General features: G+C 37.5%; 1 protein-coding gene across 1 annotated transcript in view; it reads right to left on the bottom strand.

The window, feature by feature from the left end:
- ATP7A (ATPase copper transporting alpha) overlaps positions 1-23,204 on the bottom strand; it is a 119,729-nt gene that overhangs the window by 28,881 nt on the left and 67,644 nt on the right. The window contains exons 5-11 of the mRNA XM_032756216.2: positions 17,153-17,359; positions 12,248-12,411; positions 5,954-6,115; positions 3,978-4,054; positions 3,549-3,774; positions 2,135-2,368; positions 493-584 (exon numbers count right to left, since the gene is read on the bottom strand). Of these exons, the coding sequence (XP_032612107.1) occupies positions 493-584; positions 2,135-2,368; positions 3,549-3,774; positions 3,978-4,054; positions 5,954-6,115; positions 12,248-12,411; positions 17,153-17,359 (1,162 nt within the window). The remainder of the gene's footprint in view (positions 1-492; positions 585-2,134; positions 2,369-3,548; positions 3,775-3,977; positions 4,055-5,953; positions 6,116-12,247; positions 12,412-17,152; positions 17,360-23,204) is intronic.

The raw sequence follows: 23,204 nt of genomic DNA, 5'->3' as shown, positions 1-23,204 counted from the left end.
GGGAGGAGGGAAGGAAGGACAATGAGAAGAAAGAAGGGAGGTGCTGTTTTAGATTAAAAGAACATAAGCCATATGATAGTCAAATGCTATGATGCATGGATCTTGTTTGAATTCTATTTCAGGCAAAGAGACTTAAAACATTTTGGAGACAACAGGAGAAATGTGAATATGAATTGGGTCTTAGGTGACATTAAGGAATTAATGTTCGTTTTGTTAGGTACAATACGGTAGTATAGTTATATCAGAATGTATCCTTTTTTAGAGATAATACAGAATATTTAGCAGTAAAACAATATGACTGAAATTTGGTTTAATACTACTGCAACAAGACAGACAAAATGGATAGATGAAGTATGGCAAAATGTGGATAATTTTTTTATCTGGGAGACAGATTATGTGAATTCATAATAGTCCTTTTTCTACTTCTGTATATATTTGAAATTTTTTTTAAGAAGTTAAAAAAAGAGAAGAGGGAAGAGGGAAGATAAATACCTGAGGAGGATATTATCAGAATCAAGAGTTACAATAGTTGCTTCTGTAGCTTGTAGTGAAATTAGCTTTGCAAGAGCCTCTGATGTTTTGCCCTATAAATTAAAACAAACACATTGAAAATGCTAAGGAAGAAAAAGTTCAGGTCTTAACTAAAATAAAAATACAATCTTTAGCATTTACCCAAAAGACAGCTTTAGGAATATTAATTTGTTTAAAAATTAATATGAAAATGTTTCACTTCAAAATGTTTGAATGTTTCACTTCAAAATGTTTCACTAGAAAATGTTTCACTTCACAAAGACAAAGTACACAAAATATTTTATTTTTTATTTATTTATTTTTTGAGACAGAGTCTCACTCTGTTACCCAGGCTGGAGTGCAGTAGCATGATCTTGGCTCACTGCAACCCCTGCCTCTTGGGTTCAAGCAATTCTCCTGCCTCAGCCTTCAGAGTAGCTGGCATTACAGGCACGTGCCACCATGCCGGCTAATTTTTGTATTTTTAGTAGAGATGGGGTTCATCATGTTGGCCAGGCTGGTCTCAAACTCCTGACCTCGTGATCCACCCACCTCGGCCTCCCAAAGTGCTGGGATTACAGGCATGAGCCACCACGCCCAGCCTAAAAGTACACAAAATATTTTTAAAAGTATTATTAGGTATAATTTATGAAGAAATTATATAAATTAATAAGAAAAACATGAGGAGCCCAATAAACACACAGGCAAAGAACATATACAGGCAAATCATTCAAAAGGAAATATAAACATCCGATGATGAAAAAATGTTTATCCCCACCATTAATGGAAGAAACACAAACTAAAGTAACCCTGTAATACCATTTAATGTCTATTAACTTAGCAAGAATTTGTGGGGGATGTAATGCTGGTGAAGTTGTAGTAAAAATACTTCACTGACATACCCCCGCTGGCAAAAACTGTTACAACTTGTACCATGAACCAGAGAAATATTTATGCCCTTTAACCCAGTAAGCACATCCTTTGTAATGTCTTCTAAGATATTAGCTCAATGGAAATGACTATTAGACATGAATATGTTCAATGCAGGATTATCTAAAAATAAAAAATTAGAAACAATCTAATGGTGAAAAACACCTGAATGGTTTAGTAAATTAAAGCAAACTGATGTGACAGACTTAGTCAGAAATATTAGATAATAATCTAGACTGCAAAAATGGGGAAAAACTTTATAGTGTTAAGCATACAAAGTAGTATGAATACTACATTTGCAACTCTGTTAAGTAGAAAGGTATGTAGAATGGAATTAGAAAATGATTTACATTATAGCAAGGGAATATGGGTGATTTTTTTCTATCATTTTAAACCATGTGGTCATGTCAATTTTTCAATTAATAATGTGATGTAAGTAAATAAGTGGTAAGTATTTCTCATTTGTCTCTCTCTTTTAAAATAAACAGACATACTGTACTATCTACAGTATTAATTTCATATTTGGTAAATCTTCTAAACTGATATTTAACTTAAAATATTGCCAAAATGAAAATACGTCTTTCAGTAGATGGTTAACGACATAAAAACATGTATTTCCAATGATTGGCCTAAAAAATACTATGGTCATTTATCCACCCAACATGTTAACAAATGTCACCCTTTCTTACTTTACCTTTGCTATATGTTCCAGCCATCGGCCTAGTGCAATAAACACAAACAGCATAGGGGGTGTGTCAAAGAAAGTAATAGGGTTCACTTTGGCTCTCTCATACATTGCAACTAGAAGAATAACCAAAGAGTAGGCAAATGCAATGGTGGTTGCCAGCACAATCAGTACATCCATATTTGCTGTCTTATGCTTCAGTGCTTTATAAGCCTGAATGTAGAAGTACCAGCCTCCGAAAAACTGCAATATAGGAATGATAATCATTGAATTTTTAAAAATGCTGAAATTCACATATATATCTCAATAACTTAAAGTATCAATAGTCACTTTCTTTGGCTTTTAGCTAATCCATAAACACTAAAGGGAGATTAAGCCAAAACAATCGTGTTTGTATTTCAATAGATGTACATGCAGAGGGAGGTATTCAAATTGCTGCACAAGCCTGTGGGGCTATCATCTATGATCCAATGGATATTCCATAACAAGGAAAATCAGATATTTCTTCCTTTTTTTTTTTTAAAAAAGAGACAGTCTTGCTATGTTGCCCAGGCTGGTCTCAAACTCCTGGCCTCAAGCAATCCTCCTGCCTCAGCCTCCCAAGTAGCTGGGATTACAGACATGAGCCATCACACCAAGCAGATTTTTCTTTCTGAGGCTAGCAAAAACAAGAACTAGGAAAGGAATTACATTTTCTCAAGAATTTTTTTGTGCAAAACTCACCCATCTTTCCAAAACTCAAACTAAGTGGTGTATCACAAGCTATGAAATCTGTTGGCCGTTTTTGTTGGTAAATATAACTGGAAAGCTTATTTCATTAAAACAGAGAAACTAAGATGTTTTTTAAAATCATTATTGCCTTTTATAAGGATCAGATAAAGGAAAAGATTTATTTGCTAGAAGTATTCTATTCCACAGTAAAAGTTTATCTCAAAAAAAGAGTTTAAAACATACAGAAAGTAATGAACTGAAGTGCCAGGAAGAAATAACAAAAATAAAGTCACTGAGCTGGGTGCAGTGGCTAGTGCCTGGAAGTCCCAGCTACTCAGAAGGCTGAGGCAGAAGGACTGCTTGAGCACAGGAGTTCAAGACCGCAGTGAGCTGTGCTTACACCACTGCATTCCAGCCTGGGAGACAGAGCAAAACCACATCTCTAAAAAAAAAAACAAAAATAAAATAACGTTATATACAGTAGCAGACATAAATACCAAATCCAAAAATCTTGAACTCTTTCTTAGGGGTTAAATGGCATCTATTATCTACTTAAATAACTACCCAGTTGAAGATTATTTTTGTAAAGCATATGGCATAAAATGATCAGAGTTCTAGCTAACATCAGTTTTGTAGTTGAAAATAAACCCTGCCTGCCAAATTTTGCTTATTTTTCATTATTAACAAATATATTTGCTAACAATTCACTTGCCTGTACAGGTACACACAATAAAAAGGACAGCAAATTCATAACAGACAATCCTGGAAGAATCTGGCGCTCCAGGAACATAGAAGAATGAAGGTTGATCATTTCTTCTTTACTCATGTTTTGATTATGGTGAAGAGTTGCAAAGTGGTGGTCCATAACCATCATATATATCATCAGCCCCATTACAGGAATACAAAAAAACAGACTCACAAGAAAAGACCGTCTCCATCTTATATGGAAAAAATAAAAAAAGAAAAATCATGGTCATAAATAGCTAATGGGTAAAGATTCGATGTACTACAGAGAGATATACATTGTGACCATTTCATCCAGTATAAGGATGATATTATAAAAACTGACATGCAAAAAGGATGTTAAATTTGTAATAGGGAGTCAAAATTTGTTTTTTACTGACACTCCAAAAGTACTTACTGTCTTATTTCTCGTTTATGATCTAGGTGACTTGCTGACCGATCCTTCTTGACCAAAGAAGCTTCAAAACCTAAGCTCTAAGGAAATTCATGAGAAAAAATTATTTCACTGAACATATAAATATTGTATAGAGAAATTCTAAGCCATGGTATTGTCATTAAGAACAGTTCAATTACTGAGGGCAAGTCACTCTGGGGAATACAAAGATGAAGATGTGCTTCCTGCTCTTGATTGCATTTGTTTCCAATCTTTCATCAAAGAAATGAGTATTTCCTTAATGCTAGTTAATATCTATCCTATATATAACACTTTAACTCAAGTACAACTGTCTTCAGTAGAGGTTCTCATTAATAGGCCATAAAAGCTAGCACCAGGCCGGGCACAGTGGCTCATGCCTGTAATCCCAGCACTTTGGGAGGCCAAGGCGGGCAAATCACAAGGTCAGGAGCTTGAGAGCAGCCTGGCCAACATGGTGAAACCCCGTCTCTATTAAAAATACAAAAAATTAGCTGGATGTAGTGGCAGGTGCCTGTAATCCCAGCTGCTCGGGAAGCTGAGGCAGGAGAATCGCTTGAACCCAGGAGGCGGAGGTTGCAGTGAGCTGAGATCGCGCCACTGCACTCCAGCCCAGGCGACAGAGTGAGACTCTGTCTCAAAAAAAAAAAAAAAAAAAAAAAAGCTAGCACCATACTAAACATATTATTCAAGGCCTTGCATATGCAGTATTTAGTCTTGTTTTATCAGAAAAAGAACATGAACATAAATCATTTTCCTCAATAAAACAAAGTATAAAAAGGAAACTATCCCTAAGCAAGACTTATCTGACCGTAGATAGTAATACACATTATATTTCCAACTGCTAGGGGAAATGCTGCCATCTTACATTTGTTGGCGGTGCACAGTGAATAGAACAAGCATGAGCTTTGGAGTCAGAGTAATTAGGCTCAAATCCCAGTTATGAAAGTTACTAGCTATGTGACTTTGGATAAGTAACTTAACTTCTCTTAACCTGGGTTTCCTCACCTCCAAAATGAATATGACCACATTGCTGTGAGAATTAAGGGTTGAAGCTTTGCAATCTTGGTAACTGGCACATAGTAGGTACTCAGTAAAACTAGTTTCACAAAAATGGTAATGATAATGTCATCTATACTAATAGGATCTTAACTGAACTATTAAAATGCTTTAAATCACTTGAATACCAATTCTATAGCATACTGAAATTTTTAAAATACATTCACATGCATTACCACTTAAGATTTATTGAAGAACACAGGATGAATCTGTCACAAAGAAAGGGTTGTGTTTGTTTGTTTTAGAGACAAGGTCTCTCTCACGGTAACCTTCAACTCCTGGGCTTAAGCAATCCTCCTACCTCTGCTTCTCGTGGGATTAATACTGTGGGTGCGTGGCACCACACCTGGCTAATTATTTTAATTTTTGTTGCAGAGACAGGGTCTTGCTACATTGCCCAGGATGGTCTTGAACTCCTGGCCTCAAGTGATTCTGCCGTCTAGGCCTCTCAAAATGCTGAGATTATAGGCATGAGCCACTATGTCTAGCTGGGTTTAGTCTTTTAAATTTCTTACTTTAACTTAAAAATAGGTCTTTTGTTTTGACCTAACAAACAAAAAGCCATCAAGCAGGATCCTTCACTTTCTTAGTAACTAATATGAATCTTATTTATAACAAATTATACTTTATTTCCATTTTCTAAATATTTAAGTGTTTTGTGGTTCTAACTTGTTTGCTCCTGATTAATAGTGTAAATGTACCTTTGCCTAACTTTTCCTGAAAAAGACCAAAGAAAAAAATGCAGACATGTTTACATTAAATTTTGAGACAGATCTTGTTTGAAGTATTCAAAGGAGTTAGATTTTTTTTTCATTGCCTCTATCTGATGCAAACCAGAAATGATTCACGAGAGTGCTGATTAAATAGGTAAGAACACAGAAACATAAATTCTTGGCACTTACTTCAATTGTATGGATAATATCTCTAGGACCAATAATTTCTGGGTCATATTTAATATGTGCTTTGTTGGTTGCCAGGGCCACGGAGCAGTATAGGATCCCTCTGTGTTTTGTGAGACTAGACTCTATTTTATGTACGCAGGAGGCACACGTCATTCCCCTCACCTGTTAAAGACAAAGCATTTGTTCTTCAGGAATATACTTTTTCCACCATTAAACATGAGTTACCACTTTTTTTTTTTTTTTTGAGACAGAGTCTCTCGCTCTGTCGCCCAGGCTGGAATGCAGTGGCGCAATCTCGGCTCACTGCAACCTCCGCCTCCCAGGTTCAAGTGATTCTTCTGCCTCAGCCTCTCACGTAGCTGGGGTTACAGGCATGTTCTACCATACCAGGCTAATTTTTTGTCTTTTTTGTAGAGATGGGGGTTTCACCATGTTGGCCAGGCTGGTCTCGAACTCCTGACCTCAAGTGATCCACTGTGCCCAGCCCGAGTTACCACTTTTTACTAAAAGGACTCATGGGATTGCCACACAAGATCTTAATTGCATTACTAGTATGCTTTAGATATGATCATTAGGATACCATTTTTATACCACATTGAACAAATATATGGTCCCAGATAAAAGAGGATCTCATTAAAAGTCTCCAAATTCCTGTCACTACTACTCAGTGATAGAGGATTTGACATTTATTATTGTTTCTTGTATCCAGTCTTGCTTCCCTCTGGATTTTTTTTTCATCCTGCTGAAGTATATAACCACTAGTATAGCTTTTAGTGAAATTAATGGATGGCAAAAGTGTTTTGACTTTGTAGGTCTAAAAATGTATTTTTCCCTATATCTTGAGTGGGGTTATAGTTTAGCTGGGCGTTAAATTATAAAATGGATGGGCATGACTTCTAGAATGACTGTGTGAGGAGCTCAGCAAATCCTTTCCTCAAAAAGCAATGATAAAACTGACAAAAGTATCAAAAAACAGCCATTGAAATACTCTGGAAATTGACCAAAGGGCATACCACAAATTAAGAAGGATTTATTCAAGAATATCTGCTGAAGGGATATCAGTGCAAATGGTGCAGTAAGACCTCTAAAATTCTCTCCTCTGTAAAAGCAATGAGAAAACTGGCAGAAATTATAAGAACCATCTTTTTCCAGAAATCTGGAAATCAAACAAAAGCTTGCAGCAATCTAGGAAGCATTTATTCAAGAAAACAAGATGGAGTACAAAAAATAGAATGAATAAGACATAGTATTTCATAGCACAACAGGATGACTATAGTCAATAATAACTTAATCATACGTTTAAAAATAACTGAAAGAGTATAAATGGATTATCTGTGACACAAAGGATAAATGCTTGAGGGAATGGATACCCGATGTTATATGATGTGTTTGTTAGTCATTGCATGCCTGTATCAAAACGTCTCATATACCTCATAAATATATGCACATGCACCTATGCTGTACCCAGAAAACTTTTGTGCTCTAAACAACACCACCAAGGAAGAGGCAATACCAGAATGGGAGAAAATATTTGAAAATCATATATCAGATAAGGGACTTGTATCTAGAATATATAAAGAATTCTTACAACTCAGTAATAAAAAGACAAACAATCCAATTAAAAATGGGCAAAAATGGTGGAGCGCAGTGGCTCACGCCTGTAATCCCAGCACTTTGGGAGGCCAAGGCAGGCGGATCACGAGGTCAGGAGATCGAGACCATCCTGGCTAACACAGTGAAACCCCATCTCTACTAAAAATACAAAAAATTATCCGGGCGTGGTGGCAGGTGCCTGTAGTCCCAGCTACACTGTAGGCTGAGGCAGGAGAATGGCATGAACCCGGGAGGCAGGGCTTGCAGTGAGCCAAGATCGCGCCACTGCTACTCCAGCCTGAGCGAGACTCCATCTCAAAAAAAAAAAAAAAGGCAAAAACTCGAATTGTTTCTCCAAAGAACATTTATGAAAGGCCAACAAGCACAAGAAAAGATACTCAACATCATTAGTCATCAGGGAAATGGAAATCAAAACCAAAATGAGATACCAGTTCACTTCCACTGTGATAGCTATAATAAAAAGGTAATAGCAAGTGTTGACATGCATATGGAACAATTGGAATGTCAATACAATGTTGGTGGCAGGCCGGGCGCGGTGGCTCATGCTTGTAATCCCAGCACTTTGGGAGGCCGAGGCGGGCGGATCACGAGGTCAGGAGATCGAGACCACGGTGAAACCCTGTCTCTAATAAAACTACAAAAAAATTAGCCGGGCGTGTTGGCGGGCGCCTGGAGTCCCAGCTACTCGGAGAGGCTGAGGCAGAATGGCGTGAACCCGGGAGGCGGAGCTTGCAGTGAGCCGAGATTGCGCCACTGCACTCCAGCCTGGGCGACAGCGAGACTCTGTCTCAAAAAAAAAAAAAAAAAAAAAAGAAAACAGTCTGGCAGTCCCTTAAAAGGTTAAATATAAAGTTACTAGATGACTTAGTAAGTCCACTTCTAGGTATATCCCCAAGGGAATTAAAAACATAAGTTCACACAAAAACTTGTACATGAATGTTCATAGCAGCATTATTTATAATAGCAGCAATATTCATAAAGTGGAAACAACCCAATTATACATCAACTGATGACTAAATCAACAAAATGTAGTATATTCATACATTGGAATATTATTTGGCAATAAAAAGGAATGCAGTAATGATACATGCTACAACATGGATCAACCATGAATACACTATGGTAAATAAAAGAAGCCGGTTACAAAGGACCACATATTATATTATTCCATTTATATGAAATGTCCAGAATAGGCAAATCTATACAAATACAAAGTAGATTAGTGGTTGCCTAGGGTAGAGAGAGTAGAACCAGTACAGGTAAGAGATTAGAACTAACGAATGACTACTAATGAGTTTTATTTTAATGGGGATGAAAATGTTTTGAAATCAGATAGTGGTGATAGTTGCACAAGTCTGTGAATATACTAAAAACCACTGGGTTGTATACTTTAAAAAGGTGAGTTTTCTGGTATTTAAAAAAAAGCTATTATTTTTTAATCCTTAAAAACATATAAAAGCCTACTCATTCTTTTTCATTGTTTTTAATAGCTACTCAGTATCCCATGATATGAATGTATCATAATTTATTTAGTCCCTAATGACTGAAATTTAGTCTTTCCCCATATTTTGCTATTGTAAACAATACTATAATGAACATCTTTGCATACACGCCATTTCATACATATGCAAACATGTCTGTTGGATAAATTCCTACAAGTAGAACTTCTGAGGCAAAGGCTATGTGCAATTTCACCTTTGACAGATATTGCCAAATTCCTCTGTTGGCAGCTTGTATCAATGTACACTCCACCAGCAATACATGAGAGATCAGAAACACAGTGTTAACAAAATTGTTAACTTTACCAATCCAATAAGTGAAAATGGTATTTCAGTGCCATTTTAATTTGCTTTACTCATTACAAATGAAGTTGAACATCTTTTAATAACGTTTAAGAGTTATTGTTTTTGCTTTTCTGTGAACTGTCAGTTCATATCCTTTATCACAGAAAAGAAATTTTGGGGTGCTGACGCTTCTCTTATTGATGTATAAAAGTTATTCATATATGAAAAAAATTAACCTTCATCTATGATATGAATTATAATTATTTTAATTGCCTTTTGACTTTCCATTTGGTGTTTTCCTCCCAAGAAGAAATGTTTAGGTATCTGAATTCATCAATCCATTAATCTTGTCTTTTATTGGCTTTGTATCATGTTTTAGAAAAACGCTTCCTACTCCAATATTGTTTTTTTCTTCTTTTTTTTTTCTTTTTTTTCTTTTTTTTTGAGACGGAGTTTCACTGCTGTTGCCCAGGTTGGAGTGCAATGGCGTGATCTTGGCTCACTGCAACCTCCGCCTCCCAGGTTCAAGCGATTCTCCTGCCTCAGCTTCCTCAGTATCTGAGATTACAGGTGCGTGCCACCACGCCCGGCTAATTTTTTGTATGTTTAGTAGAGACGGGGTTTCACCATGTTGGCCAGGCTGGTCTTGAACTCCTGATTTCAGGTGATCCACCCACCTCGGCCTCCCAAAGTGCTGGGATTACAGGCATGAGCCACTGCACTCAGCCTCCAATATTGTTTTATAAATGAATTAGATGTTATCATTGGGAAAAGCTAGATGAAGGCTACATGGAAATTTTCTTTACTATTTTTTTACTTCCTTGGGAGTCTAAAATTATTTCAGTGATGAATTGATGGACTGATGTATGATAAAGCAAATATAGTAAAGTATTAATTGTAGAATCTAGCTGGTGTATATAGGTATCTACTGTACAATTCTTCTGACTTTTCTGTATGTGTAAAAGTTTCATAATATTGAAAAAAATGTTCCAAATATTTCGTCTAGTAATTTCATGGTTTCATTATTTACATTCAAGTTTGGGAGGCAGGCAAGGTCTCACTCTGTCACCTAGGCTGGAGTGCAGTGGCATGAACCCAGCTCATTGCAGCCTCAACCTCCCAGGCTCAAGCAATCCTCCCACCTCAGCCTCCCGAGTAGCTGGGACTACAGATGCACACCACCACACCTGGCTAAATATTTACTTTTTAAATTTTTTATTTTTATATTTTTTTTTTTTATTTTTTGAGATGGAATCTCACTGTGTCGCCCAGGCTGGAGTGCAGTAGCGCAATCTTGGCTCAGTGCAACCTCTGCCTCCCAGGTTCAAACAATTCTCATGCCTCAGCCTCCCGAGTAGCTGGCATTACAGGCGCACGCCACCACACCCAGCTAATTTTTGTATTTTTAGTAGAGACGGGTTTCACCGTGTTGGTCAGGCTGGTCTTGAACTCCTGACCTCAGGTGATCTACCCACCTCGGCCTCCCAAAGTGCTGGGATTACAGGCGTGAGTCACCACGACTGGCCTAAATTTTTACTTTTTGTAGAGGCGGGGTTTCACCTGTTGCCTGGGCTGGTCGTGAACTCCTGGGCTCAAGTGATCCTCCCACCTCGGCCTCCCAAAATGCTGAGATTACAGGCGTGAGCCACCACACCCAGCCTACATTCGAATTTTTGCTTAAACTGAAACTTATTTTGGTACAAGATTAATTTTTTTGTTTTAATTTTTTAAATTATACAAATAAATTTAAATACATTCTAGCTGTAAAAATTTCAATGTTGAAAAGATGCAAGTTTCTCTTTGATCTTCTCCCTCAATCCCACTCTCTTCCTGAGATAAACACTGTTAATCATGTGTATACACTAGTCCTTTCTCTAGGTGTTTATATACATATGTAAGTACACATACATGTAGTTTTGCATTTTTTACTAAATGAGATTATGCCATAAGTATTACACTGCAACTTGTTTTGCTTAAGTAAATAATACGTACTGGAAATCTTTACTTGTCAGTTAATATTGATCTATTTTACTCTTTTAACATCTATATTGTATTCTATAATATGTCTATACATAATTTATTTAAACATTCCCTATTAAAGGACATTTAATATAGATTGGTTCTAAATTTTTGCTCTTAAAATTATATAATAAATATAATCTTATGAATGTTCATATTCCTTTTTAAAAAAAAACAAAGTCTCATTCTGTCACCCAGGCTGGAGTGCAGTGGTGTGATCTCAGCCCACTGCAACCTCCGCCGCCTGGGTTTAAGTGATTCTCATGCCTCAGCCTCCCAAGTAGCTGGGACTACAGGAGCACACCATCACACCTGGCTAATTTTTGTATTTTTCACAGAGATGGGGTTTCACCATGTTGGCTGGGCTGGTCTCGAACTCCTGACCTCAAGTAATCCACCCACCTCAGCCTCCCAAAGTGCTGGGATTACAGGTGTGAGCCACCATGCCCAGCCCTATATGATCACATTTCCACAGGAAAGAATCCTAGCAGCTGATTTGCTGGGTTGGAGAAAGTGATCACTTTGAATCAATATGCCTTACACCAGGTTTTATGACTTTATAAAATTTGAGTCTTTAATGCACTGGAATGTATTCAATTACATGCTACTAGATAGGAATCATAATATATTTTAAAAGTTAATTTTCATTTATTCATTCAAACCCAATTCTTTTTTGGTTAATAGAGATATGACAATTATCTTTTTAAATTCCATGCTTGAAGAGTACCATTAAATCATACCTTATCCATTTTCCAGTTTCCTTAATTTTCATCATATCTTATTTTCCCCACCTTTAATTATCTTCACAACTCTTCTCTGAACCTTACCAAGTTATTTTTCTGGAAATTTTATTAATCACAAAAAAAATCTTACTTACAACAAGTTCCAAAACACCATCTCCTTCATCAGCATTTTCTATCACAGTGGCTCCAAATCCAAGCTCTCGGATGAACTCTGCTATCATTGGGGGTTGTATAACAGCAGGATTATACCTTACTTCTGCCTTGCCAGCCATCAGGGCCACAAGTATAGAATATATTCCTAAGAGCATTGATAAGAAAAACAATACAGATAACATTCTTTTTAAAAAGAGTAATGTTATAATTACTTTTTAGTATTCTCAAGTATGAAAGGATTTCTCTTAAGTATGAAAGGATTTGAATCTGGAGAAATTTATTATTTAACTTTTATACCAGTCTTGACCCCAAACAATTAGAACTATTCAAAAAGATAGCCTGATTTTTCTTAAATTTTTTATTATGGAAATTTTCAATTATGTGTGTGTGTGTGTGTGTGTGTGTGTGTGTGTGTGTGTGTGTGTGTGTGAGTGTGTATAAGAACATAATAAACTTGATGTACCTATCACCTTGCTTCATAATACTTGGCTAATCTTATTTCATATACATTCCTACACCCTCCACTCGCTGCTCTCTACCTGGATTATGCTGAAGCAAGTCCCAGACATCACATCATTTCATGTGTAAATATTTAAATATGTATCTCTAAAAAATACAGACTCTTTGTAAAAAACCATAATACCATTTTCACACCTAAAATAATTCTTCAATATCATCAAATATCCAGGCAGTATTCACATTTTTACAATTGTCTTATAACTGTTTACTAGTTTAACAGTTTCTTCTTTGACTTGGATCCAAATAAGGCCTATGAATTGCAATTGCTTGAGACTGTATCTTGTAAATATAAAGCATTTTTAGAAATTAATAAGACAGAGTACTAGAGAAAGGGACTTGGCTGGGCATGACGGCTCATGCCTGCAATCCCAGAACTTCAGGAGGCCGAGGAGGGCGGATCGCTTGAGTCCAGGAGTTTGACACCAGCCTGTGCAATATGGCAAAACCCTGTCTCTACAAAAAACAATACAAAAATTAGCTGGGCATGGTGGTGCATGCCTGTGGTCTCAGCTACTCAGGAAGCTGAGGTGGGAAGATCACTTGGGCCTGGGAGGTCGAGGCTGCAGTAAGCAGTGTTCATGCCACTGCAATGCACCATTTGTGACAGAGTAGGATCCTTTCTCAAAAAAAAAAAAAAAAAATAGAGAAAAGAATTCATGCACTCATGAAATCATAATTATAGCAAAGAATCCAATAATATACCAACATACACATTATAATATTATCAAATAATAGTCATTTATTTAAATTATCAGGTTTTAGTGTCTGGCACACAGTAATCTAAAAAGCTCTTATTCCTAGAAAAAAAAGTCCCACGCAACTTGTTAACCAAAAAAAGGAGTTCATTTTATGGCAGTCATGCTGTTCACTAGTGCAAACCTTTTTTTTAAACAACCATTCCACTTTTCTAGGCCAGCTATTGCTGTCATTGCCAGGAAGAAAATTAATTCTACATAGCAAAAATAGAAGCTCTTTCTAGGAATCTGTGGCATTTGATGGCTACCTGACAGGGAATGGGGATCAACAGTCCATAGGTCAAGTCTGAGGTTTGATAAAAAAGAAAAAAGATTAAATATTAATTTAATAGCTTTAAATAAGTAAACAGGATAGTGGGGGTTGTAAGGGGAAATGGGGATGGTTAATGGGTACAAAGAAAAAGAATGAATAGGACCTAGTATTTGATAGCACAACAGTGTGACTATAGTCAATCATAATTTAATTGTACATTTAAAAGTAACAGAATATAATTGAATTGTTTATAACACAAAGGATAAATACTTGAAGAGATGGATACCCCATTTTCCATGATGTGATTATTATGCATGGCATATTTGTATCAAAACATCCCACGTACCCTATAAATATATACACCTACTATATACTCACAAAAATTAAAAATTAAAAAATAGATAAGCATATACACAGTGAAAAAAAGAAAACAAAATACCTAATATAATCTAATTTTTCTACATAAAGTGCTTACATTTTGGGCTTTGTTGGTATCAAACAATTCAGGTGATCAGTTCATGGGAAAGTGTCAGTAATATGGGAAAGGTATAGAGAAAGTAGGAAAAAATCTTTTTGCTTCAGCTGAATGTAATCTATGGGCAAACAGAAATAGAAGGGAAAATTTGATTTTTCAAATGTCAAAAACATAAGTTCAATACTTATGTAAATTGCAGATACTTAAAAAAACTCTTCAAACTATAATAAGAACTCTCTCTATTCATTTTTTTAAAATATAATGCAGGGCCAGGTGTAGTGGCTCATGCCTGTAATCCTAGCACTTTGGGAGGCCCAGGTGGGTGGATCACTTGAGGTCAGGAGTTCAAAACCAGCCTGGCCAACATGGTGAAACTCTGTCTCTACTAAAAATACAAAAATCGGCCAGGCGTGGTGGCTCATGCTTGTAATCCCAGCACTTTGGGAGGCCGAGGCGGGCGTATCATGAGGTCAGGAGATCGAGACCATGATGAAACCCCGTCTCTACTAAAAATACAAAAAATTAACCGGGCGTGGTGGCGGGCGCCTGTAGTCCCAGCTACTCGGAGAGGCTGAGGCAGGAGAATGGCGTGAACTCAGGAGGCGGAGCTTGCAGTGAGCCGGAGCTTGCAGTGAGCCGAGACTGCGCCACTGCACTCCAGCCTGGGTGACAGAGCGAGACTCCGTCTCAAAAAAAAATAAATAAATAAAAATAAAAATAAAAATACAAAAATTAGCCAGACATGGTGGCACACACCTGTAGTCCCAGCTACTAGGGAGGCTAAAGCAGGAAAATCGCTTGAACCCAGGAGGTAGATGTTGCACTGAGCCGAGATGGTCCTACTACACTCCAGCCTGGGCAACAGAGTGAGACCTATCTCAAAATATAAATTACATATATATTTATATATTATATTAATATACATTTATATATATAACATATATTATAAAATATATAAATATATATATGTATATTACAGACTAAATTGAGAGAAGACCAATGCTACTTAGTTAAAAAAAAAAAAATGAATGTAGTGACTCCAGCTAGGCTAAAGTTATTTCTAACTGGGCTAAGAGGTTGTAAAGGGGATAATATGGAAGTAATTGGAAGAATCAACTTAACAGACTTAAAAAAATTGTAACTGGCATAGGCATTGCTTGTCTCATGAAGAAGGCTATTTCTGAATTGCCCCAAAATAGTTGGTTCTTAAATTAAATAGAAACCTTGAATGCTTCTTTTCGTTTTCATTTGCTTGGCAACCTCCCTCCTTTTCTTTTTAAATTAATCTAAAAAAGAATAATAGAAGCTTTAGCCTTGAGTGCATTCCAGTTAGACATAATGGAGGCTAAACTGAAGCAGAAATCATAGAATGCAGACAAGGTAATATTGAACTGAAGATGACTCCGTATACCATACATTTTGTCATAATAATGTTCTGCCCTTAATATATGAGGTGAGGTGATTACTACATACATTTTGAGTAATTTTCTCAATGGTGGAGATAAGCTTATACTAGTCCATACTTCTTTATTTAGCTCTGTGACTAACCATATGTATCATTAAGACACCTAGGGCTAGGGCAGCCAAAGTACCAAATCTATGACTTTGATCTCATGAAACCTCATCACATATCTTTTTTTTTTTTTTTTTTTTTTGAGATGGAATCTTGCTCTTTTGCACAGGCTGGAGTGCAGTGGCTGGCACGATCTCAGCTCACTGCAACCTCCGTCTCTCAGGTTCAAGCGATTCTCCTGCCTCAGCCTCCCAAGTAGCTGGGACTCCAGGCGTGCGCCACTACACCCAGCTAATTTTTGTATTTTTAGTAGAGATGGGGTTTCACCATGTTGGCCAGGCTGGTCTTGAACTCCTGACCTCAGGCGATCCACCCACCTCGGCCTCCCAAAGTGCTGGGATTACAGGTGTGAGTCACCGTGCCTGGCCATCATCACATATCTTTATGGTTAACAAATCTACTGTGCTATACTGGGAAGTCTATAAATATGAGTGCAAATTAATAAGCTAAAACATCTGAGTGTGACTGAATTTAAAAAACTGTGGTATACATTTTCTAAGATTTTGTAACCTAAAATTAACACTTGTATACAACATTAAGTAACTTGTGAACATTTTTACCACAAGCAAAGAGAACAATATAATTCTAAACAAACTTGTTTTTGGTCTGGTGCTTGGTCTGGGTATAGTAATAATGAAATTCTTAAATATTCTAGTTGTCAGTTTTAGGCATAGCTTTAGAAGAAAATTCATGCGCCGTGTGTGATGGCTCACGCCTGTAATCCCGGCACTTTGGGAGGCCGAGGTGGGTGGATCACCTGAGGCCAGGAGTTTGAGATCAGCCTGGCCAACATGGTGAAACCCCATCTCTACTATAAATACAAAAATTAGCTGGGCGTGGTGGTGCGTGCCTGTAGTCCCATCTACTCGGGAGGCTGAGGCAGAAGGAACGCTTCAACCCAGGAGGCAGAGGTTGCAGTGAGCCGAGATCGCACCACTCCACTCCAGCCTGGGCGACAGAGCAAGACTCCGTCTCAAAAAAAAAAAAAAAAAAAAAAAAATATGTTCCTTAAAATCCAACACAACCATGATTGATCTACAAAAAATAGCAATCTCTTGTATCTCTTTCTGCTATTTTTAAACGAATTTCATAGATATACAAATGTGATCATGAGGTAAACAAGAGAGGAACTTTATCTAAGGCAACAAAACACTAAGGCTTCCAGGGCATCAGGGTTGTCCCACACATTACTGAAAATCTTTATGAGGCCTTACCAAGAATCATAAACATAGTTACAAAACATGTAAGAGAACAAAAAAGATGGAGTTCCCAAACTAGCACATAAAATAACAAGCTCCAAGAGTGTCTCACCTTCTTCCCGCCTTAAATTCCGTTCAATGTTTGCTACACAGGAAGCGCAAGTCATGCCAGTGACCTGTATGTAACACTTAGATGAAGTCTTTCCTTCCTCCTTGTCTTGAACTGGTGTCATCCCTTTAGTATAAAATTCATTAGTTGAAGTCAAAAGCGGCATTTCCGATGAAGGCTGAGCTATTACTACCAATGGCTCAATCGTGTCTGGTGGAAAGGGAAAGATTCTTTTCATTTGCAGTATTGATCATTCAACTGCATCCTTGCCTCGCATCACAATCCAAACCTCCAGGCACTGACAATCTATTCCTTTAAAATGAGCAAGTTCCTACTATCCGTTAGCATTAAGTTATCTCTACACTTTCCTCTGCAGTGACTTCTAATTTCAAAACTTCCCATCCCAATTCCCAGGAAAATCTGAGCTCCCTGAATAAACAAAACTTTTTTTCTTCTAGCCATTATCTCTACTCCCAATCTCAGAGAGAGAGTAGTTTGTTAATGGATAGTTCTTATTTTTATAATGAAATTTTACCATCATGTTGATGATTGGCATACTGGCATCAAAGCAATTCACAGTATATTAAATGGAACAAAAAGCAATTTGCAAAACAGCATTGCAGTGTGCTGGTATTTTTTTTAATTTTAGTGTATGCATAGATGAGAACATGCATAAGAAAGCTGGAGGGGTTACATACCAAACTATTAACAGTGGCTACTTCTGGGGAATAGGGTTAAGGCAGGAATAGAAAGACAGATGAATAAATTTCCTCTATCTATACTTCTATATTGTTTGAATTTTTAACATACATATATAATATTTTTAAATTTTAATATGTCTGTGGACAGTGGAAGAAGAGGCAAGGAATAAGTCAGCAAAAAGTCTATTTTGCACAATGGAGTATTCAGAGAATCTTTATGGACTGGGGAAGCTCGTATCATCCCAGAAGCTCCCCTGAAATCTCTGAAATTCTGCTATTTTGTTATCGTTTATCCACTGCAGTATTAGTTACCTCCCAAGAAAGGAGAAATTATTCTAACACATCCCTGCACCTGAAAAAAAAAAAAAAAAAAAAAGCCAAAGATTTTCTCCTCCCCTGTAGAGAAAAGGAAGAAAAGAGCAAATTTCCACTAGCCTATCTAATTTGTTCATTCTTGTGCTTGGACAAAATACCAGCTCATGTCTATTTAGCTAGCACACAAAGGAACCCCTGCACAGAAGAGTTGGTTTTCAGGATGTTGAAGATGAGCATGTTTGGAAGAAACTTTAACAAAAACCTGACCATTTCCCTACAGAATAATGTAGACTTCTCAAATAAGTATATTAATGCCTCTTAAATCTGAATGCATATACAATCACCTGGGGGAGCTTGTTAGAATGCAGGTTCTGACTCAATACATCTAAGGTGGGGTCTGAGATTCTGCATTTCCACCAAGCTCTGAGTTGATGGCAGTGCTGCCAGCCTAGGTCTGAGTATAGCAAAGGACATTTTAAAAAAATAATTTCAACTTTTATTTTAGATTCAGGGGGTACGTGTACAAGTCTGTCACATGTGAGCACTGCATGCCACTGAGGTTTGGATTTTGGATGATTCCAGCAAAGGACACCTTGAATAGTAAAGTGTCCCTTAATTAGCCCGTCTCTGGTCTTAATTGAATCACTTCAGAAAGATACTGATTCAGATTGTGAGAATATTATTTAGAACACAGACTGTGAAATTTACCAAATAGTACTTGCTGTTATGCTTTTTTAAAAACCAAAGAAAAACAAAAAGGAGGCTCAGTAGCCAAAAAAAAATCGCTTTGGTTTTGAATAAAACCATCATTTTAATACAACCAGAAGGTTCCTTCATTCTCTCATAATTACTATTGAGACTTAATTATGAACTTGGACAATGAAAAAAAAGTTTTTTCTGTTCATCACTTTACCTGTTGTTCCAGAGCAATTTCGTTATTTTAGGTACCAGAGGTAACCTAGAATACCATCTGCAATTTTCACACTCTGGAAGTACAGTATTATATTAAAATAAGTCATAAGAGGTAGTCTACCCCTTTTAGCTACCTTAGCATGACCTCTAAACAAAGATCCATAAAATCGTATCCTTTAGCTCTGTGAGTGTGGCAAGCAAAAGAGCAAAGCCTTCTTCATCCTCCACAGAGACAGTAAGGGTGTTAAAAGGTTACAATGAATTTTAATTTTTTAATTTTAATTTTAATTTTTCTACAGGCTGTAACAACACTACTTAAACTTTTAAATAAATTCAAAGGAAAGTTGATTTTCCTGCACTTGAGGCAACAATTACAAACAATTCCAAATATTTCAAGAAAGAATTTCCAATCTGATACTCAAAACTGATGTGAAGTTCAGCCTCTGGTGTAATGTGAATATATAAATAATCTAAAAATGGCTTTAAAATAATCATAAACATCATGTCTGCAGCTTACTCTCAAATAGCTCAGAAAAAAATGTATGTATGTGTGTGTGTATATATATATGTAAATGTATATCTATCTATTAGAGAGAATGCTAAATGATGTAAAATATTAACTGTGGAACCTGCATGAAATTGGTAAACAGGAATTCTCTACTATTTCTTGCAGTTTTTTTGTAAGCTTGAAATTAGTTAAAAATAAAAGTCACGGCCGGGCGTGGTGGCTCACGCCTGTAATCCCAGCACTTGGGGAGGCCGAGGCGGGTGGATCACAAGGTCAGGAGATCGAGACCAGCCTGGCCAACATGGTGAAACCCCGTCTCTACTAAAAAAATACAAAAATTAGCTGGGCATGGTGGCGTGAGCCTGTTATCCCAGCTACTTGGGAGGCTGAGACAGGAGAATCGCTTGAACCCAGGAGGTGGAGGTTGCAGTGAGCCAAGATTGTGCCACTGCACTCCAGCCTGGGCGACAGAGCAAGACTCCTTTGCAAAACAAACAAACAAACAAAAATAAAAAGTCACAAAAAGGAAGGAATTTAATCAAGTATTTAGATTGCTTTAATTGGTTAGTGATTACTTCATATATTATGCCTTTTTACTTTAAGGAAATGATAATACAGATAGTCAGGATAAAAGGCATCTCCCATTTTTCTCACTACCTTTTTTTTTTTTTTTTTGAGATGGAGTCTCGCTCTTGTCACCCAGCTGCAGTGCAATGGCGCAATCTCAGCTCACTGCAACCTTCGCCTCCCAGGTTCAAGCGTTTCTCCTGCCTCAGCCTTCCGAGTAGCTGGGATTACAGACGCCCACCACCACGCCCGGCTAATTTTTGTATTTTTAGTAGAGACGGGGTTTCACCATGTTGGCCTGGCTGGTCTCGAACTCCTGACCTCAGGTGATCCACCTGCCTCGGCCTCCCAAAGTCGTGGGATTACAGGCTTAAGCCACTGCATCTGGCTTCTCACTACCTCTTTTAAGATTTATAGCTCACCTAGGACTAGTATGATACAAAGGCAAAATGTGCCAATCCTTCTGCCTGAGAATGAGTCGCAGAGGTAGGCTGTGAGACCTGGATCAGCACTGACACTTACACTTAAAAAATGGGTAGTTACAATTCTGGTGAAATCTTAAACTCTAATCTCTAGCAGAATCACAGAATGCAGTCACTTCATGTCCCGATAATATGGGTCACTGTAGTTAAGCTCTATCAATCTTTTATGGTGACATTCACTATGCCAAGGTTTTTTACCTACCCATCATGGCCATTAGTATGTATGTTATAAGCCCTAACAGATGCAGGGCATATAACTGGCTCCTGATAATCATTTGTTGAATAATTGATTCCCGGGGCCCTTAACAATAGTAGGTTGAGGTAAAAAACACGGTTAAAAGTTACTGAGGCCAGGCATGATGGCTCAAACATGTAATCCCAGCACTTTGGGAGGCCAAGGTGGGTGGACTGCTTGAGCCCAGGAGTTTGAGACTAGCTTAGGCAACAAAGTGAGACTCCATCTCTACAAAAAATAGAAAAAAATTAGCCGGATGTGGTAGTACATGCCTATAGTCCCAGCTACTCAGGAGGCTGAGGTGGGAAGATAGCTTAAGCCCCGGAAATCAAGGCTGCAGTGAGCCGTGATCGTGCCACTGCACTCCGGCCTGGGCAACAGAGCGAGATTGTGTCTCAAAAAAAAAAAAAAAAAAAACAAGTTACCGAACTTGCTGCCGTCATAGTTCCTAAGGACTAGGTAGATGCTATACATGGTGCCAGAGACTGATCAAGTACTCTTGAATTCCATTTACTAGTTTGATCACCTAAGGTAATTGAAAAGTTGCTTTTACTCTGTTCACATTTGTTATATAAACCCTCATAAAATGCTAGCTTTTTTGGCTGGGCGCAGTGGCTTACACCTGTAATCCTAGCATTTTGGAAGGCTGAGGCAGGTGGATCACCTGAGGTCAGGAGTTCAAGACTAGCCTGGCCAACATGGCGAAACCCCGTCTCTACTAAAAATACAAAAATTAGCCGGGCATGGTGGCATGTGCCTGTAATCCTAGCAACTCGGGAGGCTGATGCAGGAGACTTGCTTGAACCCGGGAGGCAGAGGTTACAGTGAGCTGAGATCGCGCCATTGCACTCCAGCCTGGGTGACAGAGTGCAACTCTGTCTCAAATAATAATAATACAATGCTAGCTATTTTAGCTATCCATATTGTGTTAAATCTAAGCACAAAAATGGGCAGTTTCTCCTGTATCTTTGGGTCTTCATTCTGAAGGCTCCCATGTCATGTAAAACTATGATCAAATAAATTTATATGCCTTTTCTCCTAAAAAAATGCTAGCTATTTTAAATTATAATATTTAATATTATATTATACAGTCATGAGTCACTTAAACGATGGGAATATGTTCTGAAAAAATGCTTTAGGCAATTTCATCATTGTGTGAACATCATAGAGTGTACTTACACAAAACTAGATGCTCTTTATATTTGTATTTATATATATTTTTTCAGATAGAACACCAAATGTCCTAGCACCATTAATGAATATCAATCATTTCTCCTACTTGATCTGCTATGCCAATATCAAATGCCTTATATGAGGTTTCTATATATGCTCCATTATAATCTTACTGGACCACCGTCATCTATGTGGTCCATCGTTGATCAAAATGTTGTTATGACTGATATTATTGCCTTCAATCAAATTTCTGGACTTGTTTATGTAAACAGTTAATATAGATTTAATTTAGAAATTTAAAGGTCAATGCATCACATTATGTAGATCAGTGTTCTCAAACTTTAATGTGCAAATGGATTACCTGGAGAGCTCATTAAAATTAAAATGTAGAATTTGATTTACTGGGTCTGCAGAGGGCCAGAGTCTGATTTCTAACAAGGTCCTAGGTGCTGCTGGTCTGTGAACCACACTTGCAAAAATGTAAGTTGCAAAAATATAAACCCAAGTGAATAGAAAAAATTCTGTTTTTGAATCCAATCTGAAAGTTTATGATGCCTTTGCTTACTGTAATTACGGATACCACATTTGAACATGAAAAATATTTCAGTTTTATACCATATGTGATATAAGATGATTATAATTGTGTTCCTATATGTAAGAGGCATAGGAATATTATAATGTAAGTAACTTGTTTTGGTGATACTGATATAACTAATTTATGTGTTGCTCATTATTGACAACATAATCCATTATGCATATCAAAGTATTTTAATTTAATACAAGCTCTGAGAAATAATCCAACATTATGAAGTAATGAATTGTGAGTCAATATAATTTCAAACACTGTCATTTTCAAAAATTTAAAAAAATGTAAGTGGGCCAGGTGCAGTAGCTCACGCCTGTAATCCCAGCACTCTGGGAGGCCGAGGCGGGCAGATCACCTGAGGTCAGGAGTTCAAGACCAGCCTGACCAACGTGGTGAAACCCTGTCTCTACTAAAAATACAAAAAACTTAGCTGGGCATGGTGGCGCGCACCTGTAATCCCAGCTACTCAGGAGGCTGAGGCAGGAGAATCGCTTGAACCCGGGGCGCAGAGGTTGCAGTGAGGCGAGATCACACCATTGCCTTCAGCCTGGGTGACACAGCAAGACTCCGTCTCAA

Source organism: Hylobates moloch, unplaced genomic scaffold, assembly GCF_009828535.3.
Source record: "Hylobates moloch isolate HMO894 unplaced genomic scaffold, HMol_V3 SCAFFOLD_7, whole genome shotgun sequence".
Lineage (NCBI taxonomy): Eukaryota > Metazoa > Chordata > Mammalia > Primates > Hylobatidae > Hylobates > Hylobates moloch.
Note: the sequence above shows the minus strand (reverse complement) of the source record. Positions and strands in the feature narration are given on the sequence as shown.